General features: G+C 35.3%; 2 protein-coding genes across 2 annotated transcripts in view; one reads left to right on the top strand and one right to left on the bottom strand.

Moving 5' to 3' along the window:
* LOC129000233 (protein artichoke) overlaps positions 1-25,847 on the bottom strand; it is an 81,733-nt gene that overhangs the window by 7,989 nt on the left and 47,897 nt on the right. The gene's annotated exons all lie outside the window — the stretch shown is intronic.
* Positions 974-17,448, top strand: LOC129001859 (zinc finger protein 665-like). The gene is made up of 2 exons (XM_054429317.1): positions 974-1,235; positions 15,843-17,448. Exon 2 carries the CDS (start codon positions 16,190-16,192, stop codon positions 17,390-17,392), a length of 1,203 nt encoding a protein of 400 aa, XP_054285292.1. The 5' UTR covers positions 974-1,235; positions 15,843-16,189; the 3' UTR covers positions 17,393-17,448.

The raw sequence follows: 25,847 nt of genomic DNA, 5'->3' as shown, positions 1-25,847 counted from the left end.
TAGAACCATTTCGAAGTGGCAACTTCGCAAGTAGGGTTGTCAGCTGTTTTGTTTCGGAACTGGTTTGTATTTGTGTATTTACGAACGCTTGGTTACTGGACTATGCAAAAATTGACTCCGCTTTAAATGTACATAATATATAGATTTTCAATTCATATTGTATTGGATTTCAATTCTGTATGTTTTATTTTCAATATTTTAATAAATGTATGTTCATAAATTTTAAAATTTATCAAATGAAGTGCGAATAATGAGCTGATGCACACGGACGTGGCTGACGTCCCATGTTGATGTCAGCCTTGCGTCTGACACTAAACAATCGTACTTGCGACGTTGCCAATTCTACCAGGTCGCGGCCTGGAGTTAAAAGGTGGCCGTGCATGAATTCGCAAATCCCGACTCTACCTTCCTTCCTCACATACCTAAATAGGAACTGATTAGTTTAAAACGAGAGCTCGCCCCGTGACAAAAAACTTGACCAAAACTATGTATTGTGCAAACTTCTCCATCTTCAAACCACGCTGTAAATAAAACATATATTGTGATTGTTATTTCTTTAACTTTAATTTGTTTTGATTTTCTGTTTATATTTTGTTGTTATTTCATTACCAACATGGCAACCCATAAGGCTCATGTTAATTATTTTAAATTTTAAATTTATTTTTTTGTGCTTATTTTTGAGCCTTTATTAAATCTATAAAGGGGTTCTGCACTAAAGGAAAATATCTTTCATTTGGTACCAACGGCGTGTAATTTGGGTGATTCGGTCCAATAAGCTAGGCGTAATTCCGTCAGGCTAGCTGTCATAAGTTTTGCAAAAAAATGTGTAGTATATAAGATAATCAATGCTCGGTGGCACTTATAAATGCTTTTACTGCTTTGTTTTTATTGTAAAGATTTCTTCTTCTGGTCTTTTTCTCCATCACATCGTCATCATCAAGTTTTGTTTTAGTTTTATCTGTTATCTCTGGTTATCTCGTTCTCGTTATCTCCTTTTGTTGAATGTTGAATGTATTGCTTCTAGTTTCAGTTAATTAGATTTGTTTACAAACAAATTAAAATTATTATTTTATTACAGTAGTTGTAGCAGTATCATCACTATGATCAGTACCAATACCACAGAAGGCAATAGAGAGACAAACAGATAAGAATTAACAAGAAAATAAACAAATTCAAACCATCAAAGTTTATTTAGATTTGTTGCAGCAGAAAAACTTTAGCACTATTGTTTTCAGGTAAAAATCTAGTTTTTGGTGATACCGTAAATTAACTTAAATTACTATTACCTTAAGGATGTTATGTTTATGCTGCACTTTACTTTAGGTCCTACACTCATTCGAATGAAAATATCTATCTTGGTTAGTTAGGTAAGGTTAACCTAACCTAACTAACCAAACGATATATCGAATGAAATAATCGATATTTTCATTCGGTTGTTTGTGTAGGTAGGACCTAAAGTAAAGTGCAGCCATCTAAAGATTTAGTTTTATTTTAAAACAAGAAACTAAGTTCCCCATGGTCACCTTATTAAGCGCAATTCCTACTAGTCGGAATGTTGTCGGTTGTGATAGGCCTAAGTTAACTTAGCCTTTCCTTGAACTACCGGTAGCCTAATTTTGAAGCTTTTCGATTATAGGCCCTAACTCAGCTAGTTTGTTTACATTCCCTATTCGAAAATGTGGGTGCAGTTTCTTAACTGGGCTACGCTAATATCGATTGAAAGTTAGTTTATGGATTCGCTAGTTAGTTAACCCTTCATTCGGGAGGAATTTTTCATTATCAGCAAGTTTGGTTAAATTAGTTAGGTTAGGTTATGACAGTTTCATTTTATAATAGGCTTAGGCGTTTTGTTAAACATATTAGGTAGGCCTAGGCCTACTGATTAAGTTAACTTATTAATCAATATTTTAGCTGCACTTTAAGTTAGTATCTGTCCTGTACACTCATTCGAATGAAAAATATTGATATAAGTTTTAATAGGTTATTCGATATGTCGATTAAGTGAAAAAAATGAAATACATACGGTTAGTTAAACCATTGACTGACTTTATATTTACACAAACTTAGGTTTGGTTAAAATAACCTAGGCCTAACTAAACCAAACAATATATCGAATGAAATAGGCTATGTTACTTGATATATCGAGCAATATATTCATTCAAATGAGTGTAGGACAGATAAGTACTACTAAGTGCAGCCGAATTTTCGATCAATAGTTTCAATCAATATTAGTGTAACCCAGGTAAGAAACTGTAGGCCTACCCTTAAATGTTTTTCTTACTAACAGCCAGCCAATTTGTGACTTTAACCCTCCGAGTGTTATTTGTCGCTGCAGCGACACATAACACACTTTGTGTAGTGTTTTGTGTCGCTGCAGCGACTCACAAACACTGTTTACGGCGAAGGCTCTATGACTGACAAAATCGGATTGAACTAGATCGAGTTAGGTATCGTTTTATTTGACAGATTCAGAGCTTTTTCCGGAGGTCTGACTCTAAGCGCTATTCATTTTAGTTCCGAAAATATTGTAGCAGACAGCTGACGTGCGTATTTGTAAACAGCTTGGTTAACCTCGGACCGATGACTGATGTGTTTTATTACGTTTATCATTGTTTTAGGGTTAAAAATCAAAAGTAGTGATATACGTGGTGCATTATAAGAAGATTTAAGTGATTTTGAAGGGCTGGTTGATGATCCTGAAGAAGTAGGTAGTGATATTGATGTAAATTATCAGCCAGATTCCTAGCTATGGTTTGGCTATGCATTCTTAGCTAAACGCTATGTACTGAAATTAGTTTTTTGCCCATAACTTATTTATTTGCAAATCTACTTCCTTATATTATTATATAGGTATTTGTAATCCTCATAAAATTTAGAACAAAGTGGCTATTTTCAAATATTTATAGGCCTATAATTTATACAATTTCATTGAGCGCGAACTTATTTTTTTTTGAAAATTTTCCAAAATATATTTTTTTTTACCTAAAAAATTTTTTGAAACAAATGTTCCTTATGTTTTGTGTATAATATTGAAGCCCATGATTTTCCAAACAAAATGGTATATAGAACAGTAGAATTAACATTGTTTTAAGCTTCTCAGATCCGTTTTAATAAAACCTTGCAAATGAGCAAAAAATAGGCAGACATTAAGGCCAAAACAAGGGACACTCGGAGGGTTAAGTTCCTCTATCATAATGACTGTAAGTTAATTCAATCCGACTAAATACAACATGTATTTGATATTAACAAAAATTACCTGTCTATGCATGTACATGTCAAAGCGAAAAATAAATATCTTAAGGCCGGTCTACACGCAAGGATTTACCGTACGTTTTACCTGCGCAAGTAAATCGTTGCAGTCAAATCGTTGCGTGTGTACCGCAAAACTGTGCATTTTTGAGAACTGCGCGGAGACGGAAGACGGAGCTATAAAGCTATTGCTGAGAGCATAGTTTTGACAACGTTTTCAGACAAGTCGTTGCGTGTGGACACTGTCATCCGTTTCAACTCCGTCTTCACGCTCAAAACCCCAGTATGCAGCGTTGTCTTCACGTGTTGACAGAGGCATAAGTGTGTTTTTTAATTACTATCGCAGATCTTCGCCAATGTTCCCGTGATTTTATTGTTGAATTCATCGAACCGTCCAGAAGTGTCCTTAATTTATGGAAGGTCAAGAGTAAGGAATATAGTGACTGTGATAAGAAAAAAGACTTAGATACTTTTGAAAAATACAAAGCAGTAGATTCAAACGTGAACAGAGAAACTATTATGAAGTTTGTTGTCTTTTAGTAACCAACTTGACGATACGAGCGCCGTCGTCTCTCAGACTTATTTCTATGCTTACTTGAAGCACTGGCTGCAGAAATTGCCAACAGAAACACATCTTCCATGATATTACATGAACATACACTGAAAGTTATCACAAAACTGCACTAAAAGTTGGTGCTGAAACCTGTACCGTGTGGACGCATTTCTTTGCAACGACTTGACTGCTACGTTTTACCTGCGCAGATAAAACGTTCGCGAAATCCTTGCGTGTAGACCACCCTTTATGTCTTAACTTATGCCTGTGATATATTTGAATTAAGCATAATACATAAGGTTTTATGCTACAATGTTTTATTGCTCTGAGTTAGTTGAAAATTATCTATTTTTTACGTGATGCTGAAATCATTAACTTAAGCCTATCATTGGATTTTATTCTTTGTAAGCCATCCCTGAACATAACTTTGTATATTTAGTTATTAAATACGATATGAAATCATATGCATAAAAACTGAACATGTCTAATATATAACGCATCACAAAAACTACATACTTTTAGGGTTACTTTTAGGCTACAGTAGACTCCCTCTTAAGTTATCCGGACTCCTCAGGCCCGAGGCCAGTTTAACGGTTTTTGTGGTTAAACCAACGTCCCCAAAAACTCGTTCAAACAAACTGTTTAAATGCATACTGTATAGAGTATTCAACTTAAATTTAGGAGGGTAGACACGTGATCACTGGTCTCAAATCTTTCCCACATCTTTCCCTATTTTTTTTCGAGTTTTCTTCCCTTATTATCTGGAAGTCGATAATGATATTCCTTCCAGCTTTCAACAAACTCCTGTTCGTTAACAATTTGTCGTTACTACGGTAATATAATAATATTAATACTCAGAATAACAAACAGAGGTGATCCAGTAGCTCATCATTTGTCATCCAAAACCTCGACTCCCCCCCTCTTGACCAGTCTTCCCTCTCACAAAGAACAGACCAGATTGGCAGCGATTGTCACTGGGAGCGATTGTTACTGATAGCGATTGACAGGACACCAATTGAAGTGAGATTAATTAAACATTATGAAGTTATTTCTCCTTTCATTTCGCTTGACTTTTTAAATTTCCCTTTTCATTTAGGATATCTTTAAACAGGCTTTAATAATATTCACTCACTTTGAAAATTTCAAGATATAGGCCAGCAAATCATTAGTTTATTTTAGAAATTTACACGATTAGTACATTTAGAAAATTTTGACTTTGTAACCCGGTCCTGGTTTTATGTTAAAAATTCACCAGTGATAAGCACATGTAAATTATAAATATACCCCCGCTGCAGCAAACCTGCAGACTAAGCAAATTTCTAATTGCCTGATATGATTTTCACTTAAATCTTATTAAATAACATTAGGTTTTTAACGAGTACCTAGGTTTACTGCTGCAGGTAGGGTAATAAAGTGTGTTTTAGTAAAATAATTTTAGCTTAGTGCAAAATAAATAAAATTTGCCAAGTTCTATCAAATTACAGTAGACCCCGTCTAATCCCACCCTTTCGGGACCGGAGCTAGCTGCTCGGATAACTCAAGATCGATTAAAACGGGCAATCCCTAGTGTTAACTTGGAAATAGGCCTATATAATCACTATTCTGAAGTCTTGCATGCGTTATTTACAAAATAAACTAGGCTACACTTATCTCCTTTTTTCATATAAGTATTGACGATAGAAAAGTCACAAATAAACCAAAAATTTGGTTAAGTCAAATACTTTCAGTGATATAAATTATATTCGTAGGCAAGAGTCAATAAAAAATCTTTTTAGCGAATTTCCCAAATAGCGAATTCCATATAGGGAATAAGGGTCATTCCATATCAAATCAACAAGGCTCTCAACCTGACCATCTTGGATTTTGATGAAATTTTGCATACTTGTAGTATTTGGAATCCTGAATCCAAATATGCCTTTTAAAAAAATCTATCTTTTATAGTTTTTATGATATAAATATTTGAAAATGGTAAAAATTGGCGTTTTTTACCGTGCGCGCAAATCTAAAATGTTGTCTAGGATGAGTTCTATTGGTCCTATCAAGTTGTACAATGGCTCATTTTAAAGAGGATTCAAATGCCTTTAATCTGATACCAAACTCAACCTACTTTGGTAAAAATTAGTTTTTGTTGAAAATATCAAAATATGTTTTTGAAAAAAAATTTAAGATAGTGTTTTTTGAAAAATTTGAAAATTACATATGTTAAAGAATGTAATCTAGTAAGTACATTATACAAATTTCAAAATGGGATGATAATGGGATCAGCAGTTATGATAAAAATACTTGACTATGGTTCACTGTTTCCAAGCGTTTTGGTGCATACAGCGTGTACGTACTAACCTAAATGTATCATTTAATAAGAGTCTATTAACTATATGATTAAAATAAAAAATATCTGCCTATATTTGAACTATGTATGTCATATTTTGCTCTAATATAAACTAAATCTAGCAAATAAACAAAATTATTCAAGTTAACAGAGTTTCCGTCAACCTTTGAACATGGGGGCTACTTTGAACAAACTTTCCACTTTTCATATTTTATTTTTTTTTCATATTAATTTTATCTTTAAATGATAATGTTTATTATAATTTTCTATTCCCAGATCAATACTCTACTTAAAAAAATATTTAATAGTGCATACTATGGTTCTGCAAAAAATTAAAAATACTTATTTTTCACTGAAATTTTTTAGTAAAAAAAAGTCGTCCAAACTTCCATGTCTACAGCAAACCCAGTAAGTTTATGATTTATGACTTAAAACCATAATTGAATAGCCCATTTATCTGGGATTAAGAAAATACCTGCTTTGATTACTTTATAAGCAGTAATAACTGTAAAAAAAAAGAAAGAAAAAATTACCCAATTTGCTGACCTTTACTTATGGCGTCGCGACCCTTAGTTCTGGAGCAAAATTTCCCGGACATGAAAAAAAATACTTGGGTTTTAAGTTTTAAGTGTTATTTTTTAAAATGATTTTGCTAATGAAAACAGATGTTTTGAGCTTTAGTTATTATTAGCAGCCAAACAGATGTTTTGAGCTTTAGTTATTATTAGCAGCCATAATCCAATTCCTTTATTTGACTTCTATGATATTTAAAAAATACCCTTGCAAAGTTAAAAAATAACCGGACGGACATTTTGAAAATTCTCCGTAACTTTTATTTTTATTTTTGACATATCAAAATAGAAGTTATACAAAAATGTGGTATGTGGTTTGTGGTATTTAAATCCACAAATCAGTTTTCACTAAAAAAATTTTAATTGTTAAAGTGAGAATACATTATTTATACTTATGAGCAGACATTTCCCCAAAACTAAATAATTAGGCTATCATGGAATATTAATTATCTATGTATCAATAATAAGGTTACTACAGGATTTAAATAGATTGATCACAGTATATTGTGTGACAAAATTATCAATTTGCTTGTTTGTCTCTCTCTCTTGTCACGAGAGGAAAGACAGACAAACATGGACCTATGGGTTTTGGCTCAGGTTCCTCAGTATTTTCCAGTTGTGTTGCAACGATTTACTGTAATTAATCTTTAAGTCTGCCTTTTCACTAGGCTGGAGACACTAGTCAGCCACTAGATCTGTGCAAAATCACATTGTGAAGCACTTTACGTTTACACTATCAGGTCGCAGCGACCCACCTCGGCAGTAGCGACCCGGTCTTGAGAAGTTGTAATTTGTTTGACAGGTACACAGGTCTAACTTATGTTTATCAGTCTTTCCTCTTGTCTCAAGACCGAGTCGCTACAGCAGAGATGGGTCGCTGCAACCTGATAGTCTAAACGTAAAGTGCTTCACAATGTGATTTTGCACAGATCTATTGGCTGACTTGAGTCTCCAGCCTAGTGAAAAGGCAGACTTAAAGATTGATTACAGTAAATCGCTGCAACACAACTAACTGGAAAAGACTGAGGAACCTGAACCAAAACCCATTGGTCCATATTTGTTCAAAAGTTGACGGAAACTCTGTTAACTTGAATAATGTTGTTTACTTGCTAGATTTAGTTTATATATAGCAAAATATGACATACATAATTCAAATATAGGCAGATATTTTTAATTTTAATCATATAATTAATAGACTCTTATTTAATGGTACATTTAGGTTAGTACTTACACACTGTATGCGCCGAAATGCTTGGAAACAGTGAACCATAGTCAAGTATTTTTATCATAACTGCTGATCCCATTATCATCCCATTTTGAAATTTTTATAATGTACTTACTAGATTAGGCCTACATTCTTTAACATATGTAATTTTCAAATTTTTCAAAAAACACTATCTTAAATTTTTTTTTCAAAAACATATTTTGAAATTTTCAAAAAAAATTAATTTTTACCAAAGTAGGTTGAGTTTGGTATCAGATTAAAGGCATTTGAATCCTCTTTAAAATGAGCCATTGTACAACTTGATAGGTTTAATAGAACTCATCCTAGACAACATTTTAGATTTGCGCGCACGGTAAAAAACGCCAATTTTTACCATTTTCAAATATTTATATCATAAAAACTATAAAAGATAGATTTTTAAAAAAAGCATATTTGGATTCAGGACTCAAAATACTACAAGTATGCAAAATTTCATCAAAATCTAAGATGGTCAGGTTGAAAATAATTTTTTATTGGTTGATTTCATATGGAATGACCCATAAGCTATTACCGTAGGTCTCATGGTAAGACCTAGACCCGGAACATTTGATTGACATATTCGTTATCTAATCCATTTTGTAAAAGTCTACATTTAACCAGATCAATAGTTACAATTACAGGAATATTGGTGTACAAATTTGAATTATCAAATGAAACTAACCTACAACTTGATTCTATATCTATGTTCTGAACACATTCAACAAAATCATAACTATTCATTCATTACATTATATATGTATTCTAATTCTAAATCTTGGTTCAACTTACTTGCTAACATTTTTGTAACATTGTAAGTAGGACCATATTTAATGTTAACTACACCCGAATCTCACGTTTACCGAGAATTTGAAGAAAACAACAAGATCAATTTCCTGGACCTAACACTAGAAAGAAAATATGACAAGATAGACTTTATTTATTTATTTACAAACGTCAATACACCAATTTACAAAGATAATAATTTGACACCTAGGTACAACAGTGAATGTTTGTGTTTTGTACTAGAAACAATAATAAACAATGAAAAGGATAACAATAATAGAAATTAAATTAGTAACAATAATAAATAATGAAATGAATAACAATAATAAAAGATTAAATGAGCAACAATAATAATGATTTGAGAGATATATAAACAAGAACGATAACAGTACCAACAGTGAAATATTACAGAGCGTCACATTCCTCCGCTGCCACTCGCCTAACAGCCTCCAAACTGGAAGCGAAAAAGTCGACCGACAAGCAGAACTCGTTCCCAGAGGGCATCAGACGTGGTATGGGACCTTTTCTCAATATGTGGCTTCATAGTATGCATTTTTTTTTACAAAAAAAAAAAACATGAAAAGCTAGTAGTTTTTACATAACCTACCGAAAACGAGAACTGGGATTGTAAAGCAACATACTCAACTGAAATTGCATGATTGTGCCATTTTTATTAGCTCGGGGATGGAAGTGATTGAATTTATCAAGCACTTATGATCTTCTTTCTTGAGCACGCATTAAAAATGATCATTAAGTAGCATAGTGATAGAAAAAGGCAGATGCCAACCCTTAAAATATTAAAATTATTGTTAAAAATATTAGGTGAAACTCCACTGCAAATAATCGTTCAACAAAATTATTCCCTCAAAACGAAAAAGTAAATCGGTCGTGGGTCTATGTCTTACCATGAAACCTACAGTAACAGCTACTTCCCTAAAGGGAAATTTGCTAAAAATGTATGTCTAACAAAGCATGATCTTTTTCAGAAGTGGCAATAGACTATCCTAAGCATAGGAAAAGAAACTGGAACATATTATTTTTTATGCTTTACAATTGAAACACAATTCAAGAAGCACAATAAAATTGAACAAAAAAGACAAGCAGATAAAATGAAAATTCCACTCCTATACTACACTTCCAACACATCTGTATCAAGATTTGAGCAAGAGTGATGTCTGAAAATTGAATGAGAGCCCTGTGTAACTATTGGACCATTTAACAAATCCTTCAAACAAGAGAAGTATTAACATAAACATTAAAAGCATACTGACTATAGTTGATTCATGTAGGCTAGTTAGTTACTAAGTTATCTGACAAGATTAAAAAGTTAGATAGTGAAAGGTAAAAAATGTTAAATAACATTAAACAGCTTCCTTATAAATGTCTATTATGTACAACAGTCTTCTCATCTCAGTGGAAAATGAGAAATCATATATTAGAGCATACAGGTGAGCGCCCCTTTAAATGTTTAATATGTGAGAAAACCTTTATACAAATAGATCAAGCAAAACGTCATTTGTTGACACACTCTGGGGAGAGCCCTTATAAGTGCACTATATGTGGAAAGTTCTTCACAACCAAAAGCAATATGAAGGAACATGCATTGCTTCATACTGGGGAGCAACCTTATAACTGCAATACATGTGGAAAGTCCTTAACGAACAAACGCAGCATGACGAGACATGCATTGCTTCATACTGGGGAGCAACCTTATAACTGCAATACATGTGGAAAGTCCTTAACGAACAAAGGCAGCATGAGGAGGCATGCATTGGTTCATACTGGGGAGCAACCTTATAAGTGTTCTACATGTGGAAAGTCCTTCACAGACAAACAACGTATGAAAGAACATGCTTTGGTTCATATTGGAGAGCAACCTAAGTGCACTATATGCAGGAAATCTTTCTCAACCAAATACACATTGATGCTACATACATTGATACATACTGGGGAGCGACCTTATAAGTGTGCTACATGTGGAAAGTCCTTCAAATACAAAGGAAATATGAAGAGTCATACATCATATGTTCATACTGGAGAGCTGCCTCATAAGTGCACTACATGCAGGAAAGCCTTCTTAACCAATTGCGCATTGATGAGACATACATTGATACATACTGGGGAGCGACCTTATAAGTGTGCTACATGTGGAAAGTCCTTCAAAGACAAAGTAACAATGAAGAGACATACATTGATACATACTGGGGAGCGACCTTATAAGTGCACTACATGCAGGAAAACCTTCTTAACCAATTACGAATTGATGAGACATACATTGATACATACTGGGGAGCGACCTTATAAGTGTGCTACATGTGGAAAGTCCTTCAAAGACAAAGGACATATGAAGAGACATACATTGGTTCATACTAGACAGCTCAATTATTAGTTAACCCTTTGAGTGCCAACGTCCGGGGAACCGGACGTTTTTAAAACGAGCCAAAAGTGCCAACGTCCGGCCGACCGGACGTTTTAAGAACGAGCCAAAAGTGCCAACGTCCGGCTGACCGGACGTTTCGTAATGATCGAACAGCTGTCATAACAACCGAATAAATACTCGGATTCTTTTAACCCATATATTAACATTGAGTCGAAAGTTGCTAGATGCGATACATCGATTTTCGTTGGTCGAAATATCGAAAATTCGATTTTTACGAAATTTTAACCTAAAAATCGCCAGATCGCGCTCGGCATTTTTAGCGCGACCTTCGGGAAAAATCATCGGCATTTTTTGAGCGTTACTTTTATTTCTCGCCTGGCACTCTAAGGGTTAACGACTTGTGTAAAATCTATCACATATAAAAAAACGGTATCAGCATTCTGACACATACTTTCTCCCATAAGCTTGTCAACAACCTTTATCATAAGCGAAGAGAGTAAATCTATCCATCTATCTATACTTATTTAATACGCAAGCAGGTTTTTTGTGACAATTACTCTTCCGAAACTACTGAACCGATTGACATGTTTTTGGTGTCATTGAAAAGAGCGTAACGTGAAATTGTGCAGGAAACTTTCTTTTTAGGGAAATAATTAGAGAGTGAGGCCCTGGGGCCCTTTAAAGTTTCGTATTTATCCATAAGATTAACATGGGAAACAAAATTTGTTATGGAACTCCAGCTGTTGTCAGAAATTAAAAGTGAAATATTTATTGACGGTATCCATGGTAACAAAGAACAAACCCACAAAATTTAAAAATGTAAACAAGCAGAACTAACTGTCAAAATAATTTTGATTTCACAATTCCACACAGCTGGTCCAAACATATTAAATACTACATGATTATTAGAACAGGAACGGTATGGATCATAAACAAAAATAAAATATTTCCCTCGCCCGAATGTAAACATTTAACACTGATTAACTGGAACTGCCAAACTATATGTTAATGTCATTAGTATGGGATTCTTTCAGTTACGTCATTTGTTGACCGAGTCTGTCTAATATTTTTGAGCTGCTATTTTACATTTACAACAATATTTTACAGGAAATAATTTTTAGATAAACTCATGGATATAAGTAATAATTCAGATTCTACAATCATTGCTGTTATTAAAATTGAGTATCCGCAGCAAACCAATATTTCCATTTACCTGACTTGTACTATGAGCATTGTAAACTTTAAAAATGTTCTGATTTGAATTATTATTAATTAAAAGTTCACTTAGTACCGAAAATGAGGATTTTTCTTTAAAATTCCCGGAATTCCGGTAAATTTCCGATTATTCGAATTTTTGATTATCCGAATGGGGTCTGGTCCCTATTGATTCGGATAATCGGAGTTCTACTGTAATAATAAATGATTATTGAAAGTAGATCAAAAAGGCAAGCGCCAACCCCTAAAAAAATATAAGCTAACCCGATAAGGAATAATTATCCGGTCCTTTAAAATTTATATGTCCCACTGATTTTATAATACAATATTTTCTAAGTGCATTATTCTCTTTTGATGGCTCATCTACAGACCAAGACCTTTCTTTGGACACACCTACCAAGTTTCTATGCCCAGCCGTTCTCTCAAATTAGCTGTCCAAAAAAAACCCCTAATCCTCCATAAGAATAACATGGGAATGGAATTTTAAGCCACTGGGGCAGAGCCCCAAGGGAATTTACCTAGTTTCTCTTTTGATGGCTCATCTACAGACCAAGACCATTCTTTCGACACCTCTACCGAGTTTCTACACCCAGCCGTTTTCTAAAATTAGCTGTGACGAAGAAAAACAGTTTCAAATTAATCTATAGATTCTTCCAAAACATTTTTGGATTTGTAGAAGTATCATAAAAATCTGAACATAAAACTATTGGTTGTATTACCTTAACTTTCTTTACATGTTTTATGTACAATATCTACTAGGTCTGTTTACTTTATGCACTGGTTGAACCTGCTCAATCTGGGACATGGTTTTTTTAAATACAGGGAGCGGCAAAATGATCTGACGGTTTTCTTTGCCGCCCTGTCGAGCGAATGAGTGGCGTAGGGTGGTGGGAATAGGGGCGTTACAAAGCCAAGGTGTGAACATTTTTAGTAGCCATGGAGCCGTGGGATAGCTGAGAAACATGTGTTTGTAGTAGAAGTGTTTTTAAAAGTGGAAATTCCTGTGTAGCTGTTCAGTACACTTTCCAATATGGGTCCAAGGGGAAAAGTCCCAACTCAAAAAACCATTTTGCTGTGAGTAGGTAACTTTAGAGCTACTAGTATAGCATTGAAAAAAGTCAACAGGCTGTCCAATGTCAGCTCGGACACCAGAGAGCGCCGAGAGAGTGAGATACGCTGTGGAAGTTAGTCCTCAGCAGCCTAAACGTAAACAAGCTGCAGCTCTGCACTTGTCTGGCCGCTCAGTAGAAGAGTATTACAATACCATCTGCATTTTCATTCATACAAAATGGCAATCGTGCAACTACAACAGTTGAAGCCCAGTGGTTATGCAAAGCGCATCTCTTTTTCAGAACAAGTAGTGATGACAAAGTTGTCATTATGAGTGACGAATCACACTTTCAATCACGCCACATAGTCTTTCTCACCCTCTTTAGTTTCACACCACGTAGTCAGATTTTAGTTTCAATGCTGAACTAGTAGCTCTAAAGTTACCCACCTACAGCAAAATGGTGTTTCGAGTTTAGTACTTTTCTTCATTGGCCCACATTGAAACGTGTACTGAACAGCTACACAGGAATTGCCACTTTTAAAAACACTTCTACTACAAAGTTATGGTGCTCAGCTGTCCCACGGCTCCGTGGCTACTAAAACTGTTCACACGTTGGCTTTGTAACGCCTCTATTCCCACCACCCTACGCCAATCACTCACTTGACAGGGCAGCAAAGAAAACCGTCAGATCATTTTCCCGCTCCCTGTTTTTAATAAAGTTTACAGTTTGTCCAATGTAAAACATGATCACAATCGTTACAACTTATTTTGTAGATGCCTGAAATGTCAATTGTGTTATAATCTTCTATATGTGGATGCAATATTTTACTCAAGGTGTTCTGAGTCCTGATAGCTATTTTAGAGATTTCTATTATTTTAGCTTGAAATCCATTAGCTTGCCCAATCTTCTTTATGGGGTTCAATTCCTTTCTCCTACTGGTTTCATTAAAAGGAATTATGGAAGCTCGGTACAACATGGATCTGAAGGCTGCAGTCTTGTGGATCGTTGGATGAGTAGAGCTGTTACTAATCATTTAATTTCATTTCATTTATTTCCAACGGTAAACACCATTTATACAATAATAAATATATTTATGGTACAGACAATTCAGTCTTATGAGTAAACAATAATAACAACCAGATTAAAACTTGAATTTGAAAACAAAATGGATATAAGAAACAAGAAAACGCAATGTATAAAAAGAATAGAGATTTAGAATTGAGATGCAGTGTAAAACAGAGATGATAAAAATGTGAAATAACAACCAACAATAAATATGAAACAACAACAATAATGAATAACAGTGAATATAAATATGAAACAGCTTTTTTTGTGGCTCATTAGTGGCACCACCAAGGTAAATAAAACGTTCACATAACCTCACTCAGCATAGAGCTGACCCGACTTCTGAAGGAGTCCGTTTACGTTACATTGAGTCTGTTTGTGTAGGTTTCCTGTAGATTTGAAAGTCTATCTTGTCGTATTTTCTTTCTAGTGTTTATTTAGCTACAGTTATTTAGTTATACAAGTCCTGGGACACTAAGGATCACTAAAAAGTTCAAGAAATATAGAGTATCAATAGCCTTCAGGACTCAGAACACCTTGAGTAAAATATTGCATCCACATATAGAAAATTTTAACAAATTTGACGTTTCAGGCATCTACAAAATAAGTTGTAACGATTGTGATCATGTTTACATTGGACAAACTGTAAACTTTATTAAATGTTTCAAATACCATGTCTCATGTTGTCTTGGAGAAACAACAAACCGGAAAAATCAAATGTCGTACAACACTTGTTACAAAATGGTCGCTCATTATGGAAAATGGAAGACAATGTATCTATTTTAAAGAATTGTAAGAAAGGAAATGTAATGAATGCTTGGGAAGAATTGTACATTTACATGAAAACATGTAAAAATAGAAATAAGCTAATTAATGAACAAGTGAATTTTGACTCCAGTTGTACTTAAAGAAACTTCCTGGCCGGCACTTCCGGTAGCCAAAAGTATATAAGGGACACCATTTTTTATTCTTGTCATTCGTCTATTGGGTCTGATGATGATTGAAGTGTCCAATCGAAATTGATCACCACCGCTATATACCATCTTTCAAATGTATTTACCGTCTTGTTAGTCAACATTATGAGTGTAAATATATTATTTCTTGTGTTATTAGACGTATATCTTTTTTTGTTTTTACAGGTAATTCAATAAAACGTACTATGCTGATCAGGAAGTTATTAAATGGTATTTTACTTTTATAAAGCCTACCCCCGCCGTAGCAAACCGGTAGACTAAGCAAATTTCCATCTACTTGGCTGGAATTCCACAAAATTATTCCCTCAAAACGAAAAAGTAAATCGGTCATGGGTCTATGTCTTACCATGAGACCTACAGTAATAGCTACTTCCCTAAAGGGAAATTTGCTAAAAATGTATGTCTAACAAAGCATGATCTTTTTCAGAAGTGGCAATAGACTATCCTAGGCATAAGAAAAGAAACTGGAACATATTATTTTTAATGCTTTAATATTGAAACACAATTCAAGAACCACAAGAAAATTGAACAAAAAAGACAAGCAGATAAAAGGCAAATTCCACTCCTATACTACACTTCCAACACATCTGTATCAAGATTTGAGCAAGAGTGATGAGAGCCCTGTGTAACTATTGGACCATTTAACAAATACTTCAAACAAGAGAAGTATTAACATAAACATTAAAAGCATACTGACTATAGTTGATTCATGTAGGCTAGTTAGTTACTAAGTTATCTGACAAGATCAAAAAGTTAGATGGTGAAAGGTAAAAAATGTTAAATAACATTAAACAGCTCCCTTATAAATGTCTATTATGTACAACAGTCTTCTCATCTCAGTGGAAAATGAGAAATCATATATTAGAGCATACAGGTGAGCGCCCCTTTAAATGTTTAATATGTGAGAAAACCTTTATACAAATAGATCAAGCAAAACGTCATTTGTTGACACACTCTGGGGAGAGCCCTTATAAGTGCATTATATGTGGAAAGTCCTTCAAAGCCAAAAACATATTGAAGAGACATGCATTAGTTCACTCTAGAAAACGTTTCCATTGCAATACATGTGGAAAGTCCTTTACAACCAAAAGCAATATGAAGGCACATGCATTGCTTCATACTGGGGAGCAACCTTATAAGTGCAATACATGTGGAAAGTTCTTCAAAACCAAAAGGTATATGAAGGAACATGCATTGGTTCATACTAGGGAGCAATCTTATAACTGCAATACATGTGGAAAGTCCTTTACGAACAAAGGCAGCATGAGGAGACATGCATTGGTTCATACTGGGGAGCAACCTTATAAGTGTTCTACATGTGGAAAGTCCTTCACAGACAAACGACGTAAGAAAGAACATGCGTTGGTTCATACTGGAGAGCAACCTAAGTGCACTACATGCAGGAAATCTTTCTCATCCAAATACGCATTGATGCTACATACATTGATACATACTGGGGAGCGACCTTATAAGTGTGCTACATGTGGAAAGTCCTTCAAAGACAAAGTAACTATGAAGAGACATACATTGATACATACTGGGGAGCGACCTTATAAGTGTGCTACATGTGGAAAGTCCTTCAAATACAAATGCTATATGAAGAGACATACATTTGTTCATACTGGAGAGCTGCCTCATAAGTGCACTACATGCAGGAAAACCTTCTTAACCAATTACGCATTGATGAGACACACATTGATACATACTGGGGAGCGACCTTATAAGTGTGCTACATGTGGAAAGTCCTTCAAACACAAATGCTATATGAAGAGACATACATTTGTTCATACTGGAGAGCTGCCTCATAAGTGCACTACATGCAGGAAAACCTTCTCAACCAAGTTTGCATTGATGAGACATACATTGATACATACTGGGGAGCGACCTTATAAGTGTGCTACATGTGGAAAGTCCTTCAAAGACAAAGAACATATAAAGAGACATACATTGGTTCATACTAGACAGCTCAATTATTAGTTAAGGACTTGTGTAAAATCTATCACATAAGCCTATAAAATAAACGGTATCAGCATTCTGACACATACTTTCTTCCATAAGCTTGTCAACAACTTCATGTTGACAGCCTCTGAATCGCTTTTTTCAATAAGTGAATGAATGGTTTAAATACCTTTACTGTCAAAGCGATCCCTGTAGTCTTAGTAGGCTACTGCAGTTTCGATAACCTTTTCATGGTATCTTCTTCAGGCTAGGACATCATATCTTCGTTCGTTTTCACGAACACGTCATTATGAATAAAATCCATTGAATACACGGACACGAACACGAAACATTTACACGACACATTAAACATAAACTGTACAAATACTGGGACGGCAAGAGTGTGTGGTGGCGCATGCGGACGGCTGGTCTAGACACTTACTATATGATATGTAAATATGTATTGCACTCATTTAAATTTGCACTCTAGCAAATATGTATGATGTGAGTCTAGACCAGCCGTCCGCATGCGCCACCACACACTCTTGCCGTCCCAGTATTTGTACAGTTTATGTTTAATGTGTCGTGTAAATGTTTCGTGTTCGTGTCCGTGTATTCAATGGATTTTATTCATAATGACGTGTTCGTGAAAACGAACAAAGATATGATGTCCTAGCCTGAAGAAGATACCATGAAAAGGTTATCGAAACTGCAGTAGCCTACTAAGACTACAGGGATCGCTTTGACAGTAAAGGTATTTAAACCATTCATTCACTTATTGTCAACAACCTTTATCATAAGCCATGAGAGTAAATATATATTTTATATTTTTTAATAGTTGCAATCACTTTTGGACCGTGATTGATACAGTAATGGGGTGTTGTACTATTTTCTTTAGAATTATAAGGACCATAACATATTAATTTTGATCAAAACCAGCTTTTCTAAAAAAATCTGATTTTTTAAAATTTTATGTTTGTTTATGGGAAAATAACATAAGTTACAATAACTTTTTAACCGTAATTTTGATGGAAATGTGATTTGTACCATTTTGTTTAGGATTTAAAGGTCTATAAAATACTAAATTTCTAAGAAAATCGTTCAGGCTGTTTTCAAGAAAATCCTATTTTTTCTGTTCTTTTATGGGGTTTTATGGAAAAATCCTCATTAAAAATCAAAATTTAAAAATATATAAAAAAAGTTCAAAATTATAAGAACTATATCATACTAAGTTAAATAAAAATCGGTTTTCTTTTAATCCTATTTTTGTTACCAGTATTTTATGGGGTTTTCATGGGAAAATAACATAATTTACAATAATTTTTGAACTGTATTTTTTACGGAAATGGGAGTGATACCATTTTGTTCACAATTCAAAGGGCTACAACATAATAAATTTTTATCAAAATCGTTCAGGCCAATTTTGAGAAAATCAGATTTTTCCGTTTTTTTTTTATGGGAAAATCATTATTAAAATCAAAATTTAAAAAAAATAAAAAAGCATGGACTGTGGGGATACCATGGATTAGTACGGTACCTAGATACCAAATTTCATCAAAACCGGACTACAGGTGTGGTCTGTAGCTCTGTACACATCCAGACACACACACACACACACAAATCAAATCAAATGAAATGAATCTTTATGTTTAACAAATAATAGATCAGCATTACTAGTCCAGGCAAATTAGATCAAATATAGGGTGTGCTCCCCAAAAAATCGTCTAAAGCTGGAAAGTGTTTTAATACCTTTTGGGGGTCCCAAATAAGACTCCTGTGAGTTTGCGACGGATTCTGACGTCTGCTTAAGTTTTGGGAGTCGAAAAACTATGAAAATGTTGCACTTTCTTCAGTTTTTCGCTTATAACTCCTAAATAACGAATCCTAAGGAAAATGTTGTTCAAAGGAGTCTTTTAGTGCATTACATTCCGCGTCGATTGGTGTTAAATACGTCAAAATCAGCCTAGCCGTTTAGCCGCTGTAGCTTTTCAAAGGTGGGATATTTTCATCATCATGGCCAAAAGGTTGATTATTTGACCAGTTTTCGGCTTAAAACTCCTAAACGACGCATGCTATACAAAAATGCACCTGTAGTTAGTTTGGAAAACACAAAATTCTGCGTATAATGTTTTTTTTATCAATCAATAACGGCAATTGATTGTTACCTACTTTGTATGGACGCCATTTCATTGAAAAAAAAGTATTAAAGTTAAAGTTGGGAAATTTTAATAAAATTGGTAACAACATAGATCCTGTCCTGAAATGGATTATGAATTATTAGATAGTGGTTTATTCCATGATGGTCATCTAGAGGTTTATCTAATAAGGTGTGATGAGAGTAAGACCCCCTATGTAATTTTAAGTCTAATATTGTTGTCTGAGGTCCCGAAAATTCTAGGATTCATCCCAACCACCCATTATATACGATCTATCCCTGTATTCATCTTTCAGTTTTTTGCTTACATCTTCTAACGCATGCTATAGAAAAAATGTTCCTGTAGTTAGTTTGAAGAGCATAAACGTCTGCGTAGAATGTTTTCCAATTCATTAAGATCGGCTTCACCATTTAACCGCTATTGATTGTTAACACTAGATCAGATGATTGTCAAGTTTAAAATCTTACCACTGAAATCTGGCAAACAACCAGCCTAATTACCAAAAACATAGGGGACATGGCAGTGAATCTATCCACTAGTGTGACGTAATGGATCGTGCAGCATGGCCTATGAACAAGTAAGTGCTCATGAGAGCAACATCTTACTGTGGAGAGCTTTTTCCGAGATAGGGGAATCAATGATGTGGCCTAGCCCGATGGTTCGCTGGCAGGCCCATCGCAGTGAATGCTACCCATCAAGTTAAGGTATATTGTGGGATCACCTCTTCAACATATTATCAGCAAGTTGACAATATAAACTCCACGGATACGGTGGGATCAAAAAGAAATCCATCAAATGGTTCCAGTGTCACGACCCATTTACTGAAAATAGTTCGCTCATGTCAATCAGCTCAGCGGTTATCCCATATGATAGCATCAACGCGAGATCTGTATAAAGCATAATGGAAAGGCACAGCTTGCAAGAAAATCGTAAATAGGCAAGCCTATAATGACCATAAACTGTGCAGAAAAGAAGAATCTGCCCCCTCAGTCAACACGTGATATTCCAAGCCTCAATTTGAATCATACTTTGGATTAAAAATAGGTCCGTACCCACTAGCGCAGTGTGATGAAGAAAGCGTGATGTAGAAGAGTCGAAAATCTAACTATTCATGTAGCCTAAAATTACTCATGCTGTTTACTCCAATCAATGTGGATCTCACTGTGTTCTGACGGGTTACAACGCTTGGCGAAGTTGCAGAAGCAGGTTGGCCCTATACATGGTTGGGAGCAGAAAATATCCAAATCAAATGAGGGTTGGTCTCTTCTAGAGGACACTTTCAACTAATTTTGACTTTGATTCTAACAAAAGGGGCTGCTCATCCACCAATCCTTTAGAGCTCATTTAAAATTGTACTTAATTAAGAGAGATATGTATGGAAAATTAACGTCAATGGGTTAACTCCCATCACTACGGCTAATCCACCGGTTCGACAAGAACTTCTCAACTCCGTCTACCTATCTCGACCATCGTGTACATGTTAAAAAGGTTTACATTTTCTCGCTCCATATGAAATGCAGGGATATAATGGGGGGGGGGGCACTACTGTCTGAAAGACTTGCAAGGGGCACGATTATCTCAATTCGATATCTGACGAAAAAGATGGTACCGAATGTCACCATTTGTAGCAAGACCAATAAGAGCAAAGAATGAATCCTTATTCTTAAGATTCCAATGATGAGAAGTAGAAAAGTTTTATCGTAAAATCTACGAAAAATCCTAATCGTTTTTTTTTTAATAGGCTAAATACATAGTAAAACTATTTACATCCGTCCCAAATCATCTTTCGTTTATTAAGCTAAAAAATAACATTTTTGCTATATTTAATAAAATCTTTCTCGTTGTAATATTATATATTAGAATCGCTTAACATCATTCCGGATTGTCCAGAGATGGGATCGTATAAATGGGAGCTTAGGACGAATCCTAGAATTTGTGTAACCCCCTCAACAATATTAGATTTAAAATTGCGTAGGGGGTCTTGCTACCCTTCCCTTCACACATTCTTGGATAAACCTCTGGATGATAACCATGAAATAAACCACTATCTAGTCATTCATAATCATAATTATACGCAAAATTTTGTGTTTTCCAAACTAACTACAGGCGCATTTTTGTATAGCCTGCGTCGTTTAGGAGTTGTAAGTCGAAAACTGGTCAAATAATCAACCTTTTGGCCATGTTGATGAAAATATCCCAACTTTGAAAAGTTACAGCGGCTAAACGGCTAAGCCGATTTTGACGTATTTAACATCAATCGACGCGGAATTTATTGCACTAAAAGACACCTATGAACAAAATTTTCCTTGGGATTCGTTATTTAGGAGTTATAAGCGAAAAACTGAAAAAAGTGCAAAATTTTCATAGTTTTTCGACTCCCAAAACTTAAGCAGACGTCAGAATCCGTCGCAAACTCACAGGAGTCTTATTTGGGACCCCCAAAAGGTATTAAAACACTTTCCAGCTTTAGACGATTTTTTGGGGAGCATATGTCTAATTTGCCTGGGCTATACATAAATAACACAAAAAATTATCACATAGGCTTTTGCCTGTGCATGATAAGAGTTCATCACTGGCTGCTTAATGGTTATCTTGGATACTACTTACACAAAAGAAAAAAAAAATTTATACTTCTTAGTCTAATGTTATTTGAATACATATTTTAGGCGGGGCGAGATTAGGAAATAGATTGGGGACTGCGGGTTTGGTCAGTAATCAAATTAGACTCAGTTTCTTTTGTCAGTTAATGTTAAACGTTTTAACACAATTTGTAATAAAAGAATATTAACTTTATTTGGTTAAGGTCAATTGAAATTTATACAGCAAATGAAAAAAATATGTATAAAAAAATAATTAATTTTTTCTTTTATAACACGGAGGTTGAATTTAAGTGACTATGAATGCATTGTTGCATTGTAATGGATTGTAATGAAGTAAAGTCATGTTCTGTTGTAAACGTCACAGTCACAGTGAGTATTCCGGGCTGATAAGCGACTCAGCGTTATCTGTGCCCATCTCCAACAACCAAATAGTCAAGGCTTTTTTATAAATATTGATAGGGACTTGCATGTCTCTTATCTGGGGTGGTAATTTGCGTAATACAAAGTTAGCTATATAGTATGAGTTTGTACAATTAATTGATTTAAATACTCTAGGGACCCGCAGCAGGGCCGATTTACCGAATAGGCACGGTAGGCACGTGCCTAGGGCGCGAGGAAATTGGCTTTTTTTGGGGGGCGCCAACAAATTGGAAAAATAAAAAAGTTGTGGTTGTATTTGCATGCGATCGCGGTAAACTTCTGATGATCCCTCGCGGCCGTGTGGACATCGTAATCGTCTCCCGTGATTGCGGCAAAATTCTGACTATTTTCTGCGGTCGTGTTCCATGATCGCGGCAATGTATGAACATATTCCGCGGTCCCGTGAGGAGATTATCATCGTCTACCGTGAATGAGGCAACATTATTATCTTTTACCGTGGTCGTGTAGACATTATTATCGCCTTGCGCGATCGTGGGCAAATTCTGATAACACTCGCGGCCGTAAAGACATCATTATGTTCTCACCCGCGGTCATGTAGACATAGTAATCGCCTCCCGCGATTGCAGCAAAATAGCATAAATCTCCTACGCTCTTTTGGAGATCATTACCGTCTTACGCAAATGAGGCAAAATTTTGATATTTTCCTGCGATCGAGTGGACGGACATTACATATTCTTGCGCGATCGCAATAAAATTCTGATCACCCCTCACGGCCGTGAAGACATCTTTATATCGTTCCCAGTGATCGTTTGAACATAGTAATCGCCTCCCACGATTAAGGCAAAATGGTAATCATCTCCCGCGACCATGAGGAGATCATCGTCTTCCGTCAATGGAAAAATTCTGATTTTTTTGCCGTGGTCATGTTGACATTATCATCGTCTTGCACGATCGCGGCATAATTCTGACATCCCTCTCGTAGGCCTATTATTGTTGTATCTCCCGCAGTCCTGTAAACATCCTAATCGTCTTCAGCGGTCGTGAAAACATCGTAATCGCCTCCCGCGATTGCGGCAAAATATTAATCATTTCCTGCAGTCGTGTGGAGATTATTATCGTCTTCCGCGATCGTGGCCAAATTCTTGCTGTTTCCCGCGGTCGCGTGGGCATTATCATGGTTTTCCGTGATCGCGGCAATATTCTGATCATCCCTCGTGACTTTGATATCATCATGGTGGTCTGTTGTCATGCGCGATCACGGAAAAATGAAAATTCCAGGTAGAAATATAAATTTAATGCATAATTCCCGGTTTAAAAAAACTCACTCATAATTCACGGATTTTCCAGTTTTTCCCGATTTGTGGACACCCTGTAAAGGAGCGCTACTATTAGTTGTGCCTAGGGCGCTGACAGGGTCAAAAACGGGCCTGACCCGCAGACCTGTCTCTACTGCTCTACGTGTCATATATTCATGTATGGTTGGTGTAATGATTAAATCTGAATTTAGGATAGTGAAAATTAATAAAAATTAATAAGTTTTTGATGTACAGTTGTCTAATGGGTAACAAACCAGATTCTTTAAACAATATCTCGGTTGGATATTGTTTTGGTTTTTTAAGCGTTGCTATTATCATTTTTTGTACTACGTATAAATGGATCTAAGATTGATTGATAAGCTCCTCCCCATGCAATTAAGCCATATTGTAACTGAGATTGAACGTATGCATAGTAAATAGTTTTCATATGAGAGTCATGTAAAACATCATAATTGATATATGATTTTCCCATCTTAATTTGGAATCAATTACCACCCCGAGATACTTGTAGTGTGTAACTCTCTCAATGGCTTGGCAGCTACAATTGTTGGCTGCTCCGCCGCACGTGTGCAGGACCAGCTTCAGTTTTGCGGGCGGCTCGCTTGCGGGGCGCAGCGCAACTGGCATACATTTTGTTTTCTTTATATTCATCATTAAAATGTTCTCTGTAAACCATTTTTCAAAATTTTTAGTTCATATGATGCTGTGTTGTAAACTTCGTTCCAACTTTGACCTTTAAAAATCACTACTGTGTCATCGGCAAAAAGATCACTTTATTGAGTTTATCGATGTTATTTACATATATTAAGAACAGTAAAGGCCCCATTGTGCTACCTTGAACATCCATACACAACATCCATAGTCAACACTGGTTTTGCCACTATATTCCCCATTAATTGATACTACTTGGGTTCTATTTCTCAAGTAGCTTTTGAACCAGTTTAACGCCACGCCCCTAACCCCTATGTGTTCTAATTTTGTAAACAGGATCTTCCTATCAATGGAGTCAAAAGCTTTGGCAAGGTCAATAAATGATAATAGTACTTTTTCATTGCAATTAATTGAATTCATCAACAGTTTATTGAGAATAAAAAGAGCATCAGTTGTATTTTTGTTTTTTCTAAAGCCAAATTGATTGTTTGATATGAGGTTAAAATCATCTAAATATTTTTGTAATTGGATTTTAACACATTTTTCTAGCACCTTAGACATGACACTAAGAAGAGAGATTGGTCTGAAATTACCCATATCATTTTTCTGGCCAGATTTGTAAATAGGTATTACTTTAGCGACTTTGAATTTATCTGGATATATTCCTGTAGTGATACTAAGATTTATGAAGTGTTTTAAAGGTAGTAATATGTCTTGCAGGTTATTTTTAAGTAGTTTGGCAGGAAATTCGTCGTACCCAGGGGCCGAGCCGCCGCGCATTTCTCTGTCACACGCGATCACTTTGTCGTCACAGGAGTCTGCGACCGCCCTGACGTTGCCTCCACCGGCCTCCGACGCTTGCACAAAGTACGAAATCGGGAAACTTGGTTTTCTTGAGCTGACACCATTAAATTCATTTAACACTAGGTGAATCCCGTCGAAATCGACGGTTACTCATCTTGAGGTTTTACGTAAATTTAGCTAACTGCGATGGATACAGTGAAGTTATTAAAATCTTAGTTAAATGAAGGGAGGATGAAATAATTATGAGTAAGACGATTGTGTACCTTAAAAAATGTGGGTAATGAATTTGTTCCATTCAATATTTTCTGTCCTTTCATCGGCTTTAGGTTGCCCAAAAGGCTTTTCAGGAGTCTTACAATCGTTTCTTGTTCATGACTTTTGCTCATGTTAAAGCCTCTTTCACTATATGGGGAAAGGAGTTCTTATAATTGGTCTGTCATATGACGGAAAGAATCAGTATTCCTAAAATACCTGGTTCCATCTGTAGGAAAATAATTCAGATTGTATTTGGATTGTATAAGTGATCACCATCATTGGTCATAAAATACAGAATTTTATCAGCGGGAGGCATATTAAATCAATTTTA

Source organism: Macrosteles quadrilineatus, unplaced genomic scaffold (assembly GCF_028750875.1).
Source record: "Macrosteles quadrilineatus isolate MER2022 unplaced genomic scaffold, UCM_ALF_1.0 Scaffold_8__2_contigs__length_117827958, whole genome shotgun sequence".
Classification (NCBI taxonomy): Eukaryota; Metazoa; Arthropoda; class Insecta; order Hemiptera; family Cicadellidae; genus Macrosteles; species Macrosteles quadrilineatus.
This window is presented reverse-complemented; position numbering and strand designations above follow the sequence as displayed.

What these genes read in the sequence shown, in the direction of transcription:
- LOC129001859 (XM_054429317.1), top strand. Translation starts at nt 16,190, where the DNA reads ATGTTAAATAACATTAAACAGCTCCCTTATAAATGTCTATTATGTACA.